The sequence below is a fragment of the Arvicola amphibius genome, chromosome 4 (assembly GCF_903992535.2).
Source record: "Arvicola amphibius chromosome 4, mArvAmp1.2, whole genome shotgun sequence".
NCBI classification, from domain to species: Eukaryota; Metazoa; Chordata; class Mammalia; order Rodentia; family Cricetidae; genus Arvicola; species Arvicola amphibius.
The window spans coordinates 147,620,391-147,632,339 of NC_052050.1; the positions used below are offsets into that span (position 1 = coordinate 147,620,391).

The 11,949-nt window shown below is 44.7% G+C and overlaps 1 protein-coding gene across 1 annotated transcript; it reads left to right on the top strand.

Moving 5' to 3' along the window:
- The first annotated feature begins 514 nt into the window (after positions 1 to 514).
- Gins4 (GINS complex subunit 4) lies at positions 515 to 11,593 on the top strand. Its single transcript, XM_038328419.1, has 8 exons — positions 515 to 718; positions 1,053 to 1,166; positions 2,191 to 2,277; positions 4,831 to 4,944; positions 8,269 to 8,366; positions 8,658 to 8,746; positions 11,109 to 11,199; positions 11,272 to 11,593. The coding sequence occupies exons 2-8, from the start codon at positions 1,071 to 1,073 to the stop codon at positions 11,366 to 11,368; spliced, it is 672 nt and encodes a 223-aa protein (XP_038184347.1). The 5' UTR covers positions 515 to 718; positions 1,053 to 1,070; the 3' UTR covers positions 11,369 to 11,593.
- The last annotated feature ends 356 nt before the right edge of the window (positions 11,594 to 11,949 follow it).

Below are 11,949 nucleotides of genomic sequence, written 5' to 3' on the forward strand. Positions count from 1 at the left end.
TACAATTCAAAGAAATACTGGCAACCAGACAATGGAAATAATACACCCAGTACTATATATATATATATATATATATATATACATATATATATATATATATGTACACACTATCTCTTCTCTATATTGGATGGAAGCAAACCGCCTGCATAACAATCAAGGGAATTTGATGCATTGGCCTAGGTCGGGCCTGAGAATCTGCATTTCTCACGGGACTCCAGATAACTGTGTAGCTGAGCCACTCAAAGGAGAAGCAACCGATTTTAACAAACGGAAGCAGGTGGCTGCCCGAGTCGGCCGCCAGGCGGCACTGCCCGCTCCCCTCGCTGCGTGGTGAGCGCCCCCACGTGGCGAGCCCGAGCTGGCGTTCGCCACCGCCTTCCGGAAGTACGCTCGTGGCACCGCGAATGCCCGTCCTCTGGTGGGCGGGGCAAAGGGTGGTGCCTGTGCACGCTCTCCGGGGCGTGATTGGTTAGTGCTCCCCAGCGCGCTGACGTCATTCCGGTGGACGCTGAGTTTGGGATAGAAGCGCGGGATTTGCACTTCCGGAGGACTGGTCCGGGTGAAGCGCTCCGCAGCGGCTTTTCCGCGGGAGATCCAGCCCCGAGTCCGCCGCCGGTGGAGGGTCTGCCCGCGGTTCCCCGCCAGCGTGTGGGCCGGAAAGGGAGGGAGGGAAGACGAATTCCCGCTCCGTGTAGCCGCCTTAAGTGACTGCTGTGAGGTGAGCCTAGGGGCGCCCGGGTGACGTGGATCAGCTGTAGTCGCGGATTGGCTGTGCCAGGCACAGCGCGATGCGAGCTTCACATCTGGGCCACTATGGCAAAACAAGCAAACAAACAAACAACAACAACAACAACAAAAAACCATTGCTACTGGGGACGAAAAGGAACACTTGCCGTTTAGTGCGACAGGATTAGAGAAAATGACCTAATTCTTGAGGGACTAAGCGCAACACTGGAAATTAGTGGTCCTCCAGCCCCAGTAAACATTGACTTAAAAAGGCATTTGCAAGTGAATGGGAAAAACGTGACAGGGTGTTGGTTTATTCTCGTTAGGTTCCTGGTTCATAAACCATGACCGAGGAGCTGGATCTCCATGGACAGGACTCTGATGGGGGTAGTGAGGAGGTGGTCCTAACTCCTGCAGAGCTCATTGAAAGGCTGGAGCAGGTAAGCGCCCCAAATAGGACCTCTGTGCCCAGTTCTTAGGCCTTAACTCACTCCAGGTGGGCAATACCAGGGCTCAGAAAATAAGGACGCGGAAGGGTTATTTTCCAAACGCTACTTAGTAGAACAGTTCACAAGGACACCACAGTGGTATTCTCAGGACATAAAGATGTGTGTGGTGGGAGTCTGCAGTTCTCTATTGCCTGTTTCTTTTTCCACTGGAGAATGTCTGATTTAGCAAAAAAATACCAGCCATAATAGCAATGGTTATTTCTGTGCTCTGGTAACTTAGCTTTATAGAAAGGTTTTATAAGCTAATTGAAATTCCTGTAATTGAAAGGAAAGTATTCTGGGCAAGCAAGGTAGCAGCTCAGTGGGTAAAGACACCTCCAAGCCTCAGTTTGTCCAGCAGGACCTACATGATGTTGTCCGACCTCCACACATGTGCTGTGGCTCTGTCTGTCTGTCTGTCTGTCTGTCTGTCTCTCTCTCTCTCTCTCTCTCTCTCTCTCTCTCTCTCTCTCACACACACACACACACACACACACACACTTAATAGATTAAGTAGCAACAACAAAACAGTTATTAGAAAGATTAAGTGTAAGCCAAGTGTGGTGGCATGTGCCTTTAATGCTGGTACTCAGAAGGCAGCGGCAGGCCAATGGGATTGAGGCTAGTCTGGTCTGCAATTGGTCTTCTGCCTCAGAAAAGGAGACAGGAAGAAAATTGATGATGCTCCCTGTTGGTAAGGAAGTAGAAATATGTTCCCAGTTGATGCTCTCGGGTGACAGGTAAGGCTAGAGCACCAGGTGGCATTACTTAGAAGTTACCATGGTGACGAATGAAGTAAACAGTGACTTAAACAGTTTCTTCAGTTGAATAAAGCTTCCCCCCTAAAAGAAGAGATGGCGAGGCCACGCAAAGCATGGCTGTCCCCTCCGCTGGTCTTGTGTGTGAGGTGTGTGTAGCGTTCCTGGCCCGTGAGCCGTCTCTAGTGTGTCACTCATCTCTCCCGTGTTGGTTTCAGGCGTGGATGAATGAGAAGTTTGCGCCTGAGCTACTGGAAAGCAAGTCTGAAATTGTCGAGTGTGTCATGGAGCAGCTAGAGCACATGGTAAGAGTTACTTGTCTCGGCTGCAGAGGAGAAAGCTAAAAGCATTTGGTCAGGATAGTGGAAGGTGCTCTGACAGTAAGTCTTGTTTGATTCAGCCCAGTGCTTTAAAAGACGTTCCAAGGGGCTGGAGAGATGGCTCAGAGGTTAAGAGCATTGCCTGCTCTCTCAAAGATCCTGAGTTCAATTCCCAGCAACCACATGGTGGCTGTAATGGGGTCTGGTGCCCTCTTCTGGCCTGCAGGCATACACACGGACAGAATATTGTATACATAGTAAATAAATATTTAAAAACAACAAAAAAAAAAACAGGGCAGGCAGGCAAAAAGCAAGAGATTCCTTCTCACATGTCCTTTTATGTAGGCTGCCCACAGAGTGTATGGTCAGTCTTCCTATCGCATGTGATATAATCAAGGAAATCCCTCACAGGTGTGCCCAGCTGCTTGGGTTTTAGTTGATTGCAGATGTGGTCAAGGTGACTGCCAAGGTTGGTCATTGCATCTATATTTATAAACTACAAGGTTTCCATAAAATTTTTGAGTTCCTTATTATTTTATGTGTGAATGTTTTGCCTGCATGTATGTGTGTGTGGTACATTCATGCCTGGTGCCCACAAAGCCCAGAAGAGGGTATCGGGTTCCCTGGAACTAGGTTACAAATGGTTATTAGCTGCTGTGTGGGTGCTAGGCACCAAACCTGGGTCCTCTGCTAAAGCATCAAGTGGTGCCAACCACCAAACCCTCTCTCCAGCCCAAGAGTTCCTGTAAACGCCAGCATGCCAGCTTCCCACATAGACTGCAGTGACGGTCTGAGGTCTGTCACTGATTCTACACTCTACATAAGAGGACACAGAGCAGCTAAGTATCATCCCTCTTATTGTGCTGCCCTGTTTCCTATAATTATTGACAATTTTTTTTTTTTTTCTTTCTGAGACAGGGTTTCTCTGTAGCTTTGGAGCCTGTCCTGGAACTAGCTCTTGTAGACCAGGCTGGCCTTGAACTCACAGAGATCTGCCTGCATCTGCCTGGGATTCAAGGTGGGTGCCATCACCGCCCAGCATTATTTCTTATATCCTTACCCTGCCCTGGCCATTGTGACATTTGAGGTTATGGTCTTTGGCTTGGAATGCTGTGGGCTTAGGTTAATATTACCTTCAGAGTGAACTTACAGTGTCTGTGTTCTAGAGATTCTCTTAGTGGACTGATTGCTGGACTCTTTTAGTGTTGTGTGTGATGCTCAGGCATATGTGTACATGTATGTGAAGGTCATAATACAACTTTGGATGTCAGTTGTTCCCGTCCACCTTAAGACGGTATCTGTTAGCTGCTTACTGCTTTGTATGCTCCTAGCTGGCCTGGGAACTTCCAGGGCTCACCCTGTCTCTGCCTCCCTTCGTGCCGCATGAGTGCTGAATTGCAGACATGCACTGCCACATCTGGCCCTGCTTAGGATCTGGGGATGAAAACCCAGGTTCTCAGGCCTGCAGTAGTAGGTACCTTTATGCTGAACGTGTCCAATGTGAATGGTTGGCTTCCTGAAAGAGCCAGAGTTCATGCTTTTGCCTGTACTGTTTGACTGGACTTGGAGGACCCACAGAAAAATGAAAGAGCTTTATGTGACTGTCTAGGCAGCGAGATGTCTCTGTCAATTCTAGAGTTTTGGAAGTTGCACTTCCTGTATACTTATACTGTATACTTAGGTAATATTATATTCTTCTGGAGTCTTTGATGGAGTTGAAGAATAGGTAGTTATAGTTTTCCTAAGTTATGATAAAAGATAAAATAGGTATAAATACTGTAATTCTTGTTTGATACCTGTTTTGTTGTATGTAATCTTGCTGTGTTAAAACCTTCCTTTTTATTTAGACAGAAAAGGGGAGGTGATGTGGGAGGTGATCCATGTTGTAAATATGTTTTATTGCCATTGGTTAATAAAGAAGCTGCTTTTGGCCAGTGGCTTAACAGAGTAAAGCTAGGCTGAAAGAGATAGAAAGAGAGTAGGCAGAGTCAGGGAGAAGCTATGTAGCCACCACAGGAGACAGACGCCTCCACTGGAGCCTGCCAAAACTTTACGGGAAGGCCACGACCTCGTGGTGGTGCACAGATTAATGGGGATAGGTTAGTTTAGTAAATAAGACTAGCTAGAAAATAACATAAGCTATTGGCCCAACAGTATTTCAGTGAATACAGATTTCTGTTTGATTATTTCGGGTCTCTGGATAGCCGGGAAACAAACGAGCAGCCTCTGCCAACAGTACCTTACCCACTGAGCTGTCTCCCCAGCCCCTAACCTAGTTTTCCACACTGGTTTATAGGCCCTTAGACATTTCTATGCCGTGTTGTCTCCTTCACAGTTGGATTGAGTCCTGGATCCCTATGGCTGTCCATTTTCAGATTCTATTCAAATAGTCATCTTTAAAGTGGGTACTTTAGAATTATATACCTAATAGAGTTCTTTGTTATCTTAGAACTGCATAATCTTTGGTCCTTGACTTTGCCATTGTTTATTATATTGTTTGGTGTTTGAACATCTTGATTTAAATTTCTCTTTTAATAGGAAGACAATCTCAGAAGAGCCCAAAGGGGGGATCTGAAGGTCAGCATTCATCGAATGGAAATGGAGAGGATCCGCTATGTCCTTAGCAGCTACTTGAGGTGTCGACTCATGAAGGTTTGATGGGCGTTAATCCAGTAAAATTTGGAATATTGAATAGAATGGGGAGAAGTTCAGGGCCTCCAGATTCTAAGAGCCCAGCATCACTAAAGCCAGAGAATACGGAGACTACACTCTGGGAAGTGTAGCTGAAGCTATAGGTCGGACAAGCCCAGGAAAATTTAACATGTTTTAGCTTTTCCGTCTCTCCCACAAGAGGCAGCTTCTGCCTCTCTCCATTCTCCCCACTTCTCTCCCTTCCCCCTTCTCTCTTTCTCTCCTCTCTCTCTCTTTGATTCTCTATGCTCTTTCCCCTTCTCTTACCCCTCTCCCCTTCCCTTCCAGAAAAGTCAAAAAAGGAAAAAGAAAATTTAACATACTTTAAATCTGATTTATCTGATGACAGTAGTGCCCTCTGGAGCTAAAATGAGTCAGTGCTAAAGATAGAGCTCCTCGGGAGAGAGCCGCCTGGCCAGTGAGAGCTACTTCCAGTTATTAGCATCTGTCAAATGGGCTGTGATAATTGCCATTCTACTATAGCTCTGTGGCAACCTGACTTACAAAAACGAAATTGAAACTGTTTGTTTGTTTGTTTGTTTTTGAGACAGGGTCTCAGTGTGTAACTCTGGCTATCTGATTGTCCTATTCCATAGAAGTGATCAAACTACAGTGGAATAGGACAGTCACATCCGTTATTGAGGATGGAAGGTGGATAGGACACCATTTAAGATAACATTAGCGTAGCTGACAACTAGATTCATCTCAGTAAGGTCTTTCTGCACTGAACCATCTTAAAGTGTTTGAAGTATAATTACCCAACTAGGCGCCATGACGTCCTTATATGGCTTGGGTTTTAACCCCTGAATTTAGGACTTTGATACTTAAGTCTCTTAAGTGTTATCTTTTTGATTTAAATATTTTTTGTGTGTATAAGTGTTTTACTTGCATGTATGTGTACCATGTAAATACGTGGTGCCTTCAGAGGCCAGAAGAGGACATCAGATCCCCTGGAACTGGAGTTACAGATGGTTGCAAGTTCCCGTGTTGGTGCTGGGAGCCAAACCTAGGTCCTCCGAAAGAGCAGGAGGTACTCTTAACCATTGGGCCAGCTCCTCAGCCCATATAATGTGATCAGGATAACAGAGGCCGTTATCCTGGTCTCTGACTTCTGATCTTGTCACTCAGAATATTAGCTATCTCTTAATAAATATGCAATATTTATTTTTTTGATAAATATGCAATAAAAATTTGTCTATTAGTAAGACTAAGCTAATGGTAAGAGTATTTTACCAGAAACTTCTCTCAGATGGACATCTACCCACTGAGCAGTTTTCTTTTTTCTGTTGTTTTTGTGGGGTTTGTTAATTTGGGAGGATTATCTTTTGGAATAAGGTCTTGTCGTGTACCTGTGGCCGGTCTGGAACTCACAACATGAAACTGGCCTCAGACTCAAGAATATGCCTGCATCTCACTCCCTAGTTTTGTGATTAAAGATGTGAGTTAACATCTCAGCTGCTTTTGTGTTTTATTACATGTGTTTATTCATGGCCCCCCCCTTTGGTTGTGTCAGATTTTATAAAGCTTAGGCTGACCTCAAACTCACTGTGTAGCCAAGGATAGCCTTGAACTCTCATGATCTTCCTGTCTCCAATTCCTGAGTATTGGGATTATAAGCAAGCACTCCCATGCCAATTTAGTAGTGCAGGGATCATGCCCAGAGTTTTTTGTGTTCTAGGCAGGTATTCTGCCAACTACATCTCAGGCCCTTGCTTTTGCTAGAGATAAGTGTTCACTATAATCCAGGCTGACCTGAGCTCGATTCTCCTGCCTAGCCTCTGAAGTGCTGAAATCACAGGCATCAGTGGGCATACCCAGCTCAACAGATGTTCTTTACATGTTGATATCAGAGGACATCTTGATGTCAAGTGCCTTTACCTACTAAGTAGGTAGGAACACTGAACCAGGGCTGGGAATTGAACTCGGCGACCTACCACTGAGTTGTTTCCATCCCTAAAGCAGTGCGCTTTATTCATCCATGTCTAATCCTCTCAGTTTACTGCTAGGATTGGTTTGTCTAAAAAGGTATCACAGAGCTATCAGACCTTACCTTTACTAAGGTAAGTCTCTGTGTATCCAGGGCTACCTCTAACTTGAGTCCTTGGGTGCCAAGATTGTAGGCTTTACCACCATGCCTGACTGTTAGGTAACTGTACAAATAGTATACAAGGGAAAAACTTTAAAAATTGGTTTGCAGGTTTAAAGGGCAGTCAGTGCTGCCTTTCTTGGCCCTCTCTCCCCGCTGGCCACTGTCAGTTTCTTAGACCCTGTCCTCTACAGGAGTGGCAGTGCTTACTCCACACTGCAGGCCAGTCCCTCCCGGGCTTGTTTGTTCACTTTGGACGTCTTGTTGTTGATGTTGAGCTTTTTGTAGGTCTTATTACTGTATTCCAAGCTATATATCTTATTTCTGGCAATATTCTTATAATTAAATGTCGTTTTTACATCTGTATATTCTGTGTATATTTTTTTCAGCTTTTGTGTGGGTTTCAGCTCCTGGGAAGATACCTACACAATAAATATTAAATGATACCCTTCTTTTCTTTAGAATCAGATGCAGTATTTTCAGAATTTCTTTTCAATAACTTTCCCCCTTTGAACTGTCTTCTTTTTGGGGTCTTGGAATCTATCTTTCTCTGAATTCTTGGAAGCTTGTTTGTTTGATTTATTTTTTAAGCCCCCACCCCCCCTAGTTCTTAAGGAACTAGATCTTGCACATGTTAGATAGGTGCTCTGCCACCAAAGCCACATACCCAACTTCTTGTCAGTTTGGTTATTGCTGCTGCTGCTACCCATATGGGTATTTCACCTGCATACTATTCGGTGTTCTTGTCTAGTGCCCATGGAGGCTGGAGGGTGGCATTGGATTCTTTGGAACTGATGGTTGTGAGCTGTCCTGTGGGTGCTAGAAATTAAACCCAGGTCCTTTGCAAGAGCAATAAATGCTCTCAACCACTGAACAATTTCTGTAGCTTTCTTGTCAACTTTAAAATTAGCAACAACCTCATTCAGCAAGCTCCAGGACAGTGAGAGACAATGTCTCAAAATTCTACGTCATTGACTCCTGAGAAATGAACTCAAGGTTGTTTTCGTGCCTGTACATGTGTGCACATATATGCGTGTACTCCCACCATACACACATGAATATGACAGGCACACACAAAATAAAACTGACCTTGGTGTAGCTTAGTGGTAGAGCACTAGCCTAGTATATGCAAAGCACTGAGATCAAGGAAGAAAGTGTATGAACCCTAAATGATGAATTCATTTTTATTATTTTTACAGATAGAGAAGTTTTTCCCACACATCCTAGAAAAGGAGAAAGCGCGCTCTATGGGGGAGCCTTCCATCCTTTCTCCAGAGGAGTTTGTCTTTGTCAAAGAGTAAGTGAACACGAGATGTGGAGCTGCTTCTGCACTTGGCGTCCCATGTGGTCAGCCTGGTAGCCCTGGTGGATCCTGTTGCTACACACCAGAGCCGTTTGAATTTCTTTTTTTTTTCAGATGAGACAGATTTTACATGTTTATTGATTTTTATTGAGCTCTACATTTTTCTTTGCTCCCCTCCCTGCCTCTCCCCTCCCCTTCAGCCCTCTCCCAAGGTCCCCATGCTCCCAATTTACTCAGGAGATCTTGTCTTTTTCTACTTCCCCAGTTTGAATTTCTTTGTTCCAGGTATATGGATCACACAGAGACCCATCTTAGAAATGTCGCCTTAAAGCACATGCCTCCCAACCTGCAGAAAGTGGACCTCTTGAGGGCGGGTAAGCAAAGCTGCCTTTTCCAGATCAGCATCAGGACCATAATATACATCCTGTACATCTTCAGACACCTGAGAGTCGGCGCTCTTTAGTTGGTATAGGAAAATATGTAACTAAGGTGATAGGAGAAAAGAGGGAGGGTTCTGGTTAAAAACCAAAGTAATCAAATCTAGATGTCAAGGCCACTGTTTTAGCGGTACTCACCCTTGTGTCCTGCAAGTGGCTGCTACCCCAGATACAGACTTCCTCATTTCTTCAGCCGCATACCTTCTGAGCATCTTGGAGGATCCTGGGGGATCAGCCCTCACAGGTTTCATAGGTTTTAGAATGTGGCTACAAAGGAGGCTAGAAACGGTTTTCTGCCTCTAGAAAGGACTTTTCAGCTCTCTTGTAAAGATTGGCCAGCTAAGCTTTTTTGTTGTTGTTGTTGTTGTTTTGTTTTTGTTTTTGTTTTCAAGACAGGGTTTCTCTGTAGCTTTGGAGCCTGTCCTGGAACTAGCTCTTGTAGACCAGGCTGGCCTCGAACTCACAGAGATCCACCCGCCTCTGCCTCCCGAGTGCTGGGATTAAAGGCGTGTGCTACCACCGCCCGGCACCAGCTAAGCTTTTGTGGGTTCCTGGGCTTCACAGCCTGCTACAGTGTAGTCTAATAAGACAAACTTGCGCTCAGTGTCCCTGGCCACACATACAGTGGTGCCCTCATCTCTTGCCTTGGCATGTGTGCTGCACCCGGAGGCCTGTGGTAAGGAAAGTCCTAGTACATTTAACAGCTCCCAGCACAAGGACAAGTAAGAACTTGTCCCCTTCATGGTCCTTCTCTGTGTCCTCCATAGCCAAAGGGAAGATGCAAGCATTCGGACCTCTTTTTAAAGTCACTATACCCTTCTGTGTTTTAATCTCCTCTTAACAGAACACAGGTCAGATTGACTTCGGACCTACCCCTAATGGTGTCATTTAAACTTAAACACCTTCTTAAAAGCCCTTTTCCATAGTTCCAATCCAAATACCAGAAACTATAACTTGCATATATGAATTCCAAAGGGATGTAGTTGAGCCTGTGAGACCCGGAGCAAACCAGAGCAGTAGTGGTGGGAGGGGAGCAGCAGTTCCTTAGCCTTCGTCATTGAGAGACTGCTTTGTCTAAAACTCAGCACTCACCTGTAGCCCAAGCTGCCCTGTGCATAAGCTCCTAGATCTTCATGTATATTTTATGTCAGCCTCATTTCTCGTCTTTAAACCCTGGGCTTTTATTTAAAGAAAAAAAGCACATCTGCTCCTTTGTCCACGCTATTGAAAGTATATGCCACAAACGTGAGGCTTCGCTTACAGCTTGGTTCCGCCTCATCTGGGAGGACGTGGTAATACTTACTCGTATCTTCCATAGTGTGCAGTGGTTTCCGCTCATCTGTGGCTTCACTTTTAAAGGTTTGTTATCTATAGTTATCCATGTTCCAAAAATACAAACTGGACAGTTCTAGAAATGACTTGTAAGTTTTAAATCCTGAGCTGTTGGGACCAGAGAGATGGCTCAGTGGCCTTACAGAAGACCTGGCTCCAATTCCTGGTACCCACATGACAACTTAGAACTGTCTATGTTCCAAGGGATCCAACACTCTCTTCTGGTCTCTGTGGCATTGCATGCAGGAAAACACTCATACACATAAAATAAATCTTTAAAAAATAGTTTTTAGGGCTGGAGGGATGGCTCAGAGGTTAAGAGCACTGACTGCTCTTCTAGAGGTCCTGTGTTCAGTTCCCAGCAATCACATGGTGGCTCACAACCATCTGTACTGAGATCTGGCGCCCTCCTCTGGTGTGCGGGCATACATGGAGGCAGAATGTTGTATACATAATAAGTAAATAAATCTTTTTTTTAAAAAAAGTCTTTAATCCTGTGCTGTTCTGAACAATATTATGAAGTCTCACTTATCAGATCACTGATACTGTACCTCAGTACTTGTGTTAAAGCAGTGCCCAAACTATCTCATAATGTGTAAGTAATTTATCTCCTTTATCATGTAGGCATTTTGTCCTCTCATCACAAGCATAAGGTGGGTACAGGTCAATAAGAAACCACATTGACTTTATTACAGTATAATTGCTCTATTATATGATTAGTGCTATTAAACTTTATCATAAGTATGTACATAAAGAAAGGTATATATAAGGTTTGGTACTACCCACTGGGGTCTTGGAATGAACCCCTTTCAAAATAGGAACTGCTGCATAGGAGAGCCCCTCCACATTGTCGATCACCCCTCACCTCTCCCTCCTCATCACCAGTCTCAGTAGCATTAACCCTAGTGACTCGCGTCGTGTTGAACATGTCAGCTGTTTTATGATTACATTTGTCTCTTCCTGGCAGTTCCCAAACCAGACCTAGACTCCTACGTGTTTCTGAGAGTGAAGGAGCGACAAGAAAACATCCTCGTAGAACCAGAAGCAGATGAGCAGAGGTGAGTGACATGTGTGGCTTCCCCATGGAGAAGTAGCTAAGCTCTGTACATAAAACTTCTCCTCTTTTTCAGAGACTATGTTATTGACTTGGAGGAGGGCTCACAGCACTTGATCCGTTACAAAACCATCGCACCTCTTGTTGCTTCTGGAGCCGTTCAGTTAATATAAAACAGAATAACAAGCCTGAGGATGTGGAATCATGGACAATATTAGAAACCCCGTTTCCTCTTGTGTCTAAGAATAATGAAGCCATGCTCCATATAGTAGGCTTTTCTTAGCAACATGCGGACTACTTGGCCATGGAAAAAATCAGTGCCAGTTCCCTTCATCACCACACCCTTCTCTAACTCCCTGCTGTTCTAGCCAGCACCAGCAGATGGGGCCCTTGCTCTGTCTGGCTTCTCAGCAAATAAACGGACTGTCAGGTGTGTGCCTTTTCTTTTTCTATTTACTGAGCTCGGGAAACATCACGAAGAGGCTTCTCCACCCTGCCATGATGCGGAGATAAATTGAGCATAACTTGATGGTGACAAGAGAAATCCTTTAGCTTTCCTGGCAGAAGATTATAAGCAGCTGCTTTTATGCAGCATATAATATGTGACCTAATGTTTTAGAACCTTCAATATTGAACTTAACACAAATTTCTGTCATGCATAACTGATGAAAGTCACAGCTAAATAAGCCACTGTCAAATGTCAGACTTGTGGTAGAGGGAGTCTTTGCACGGTTCTTAGCTTAGTGTCTAAGGA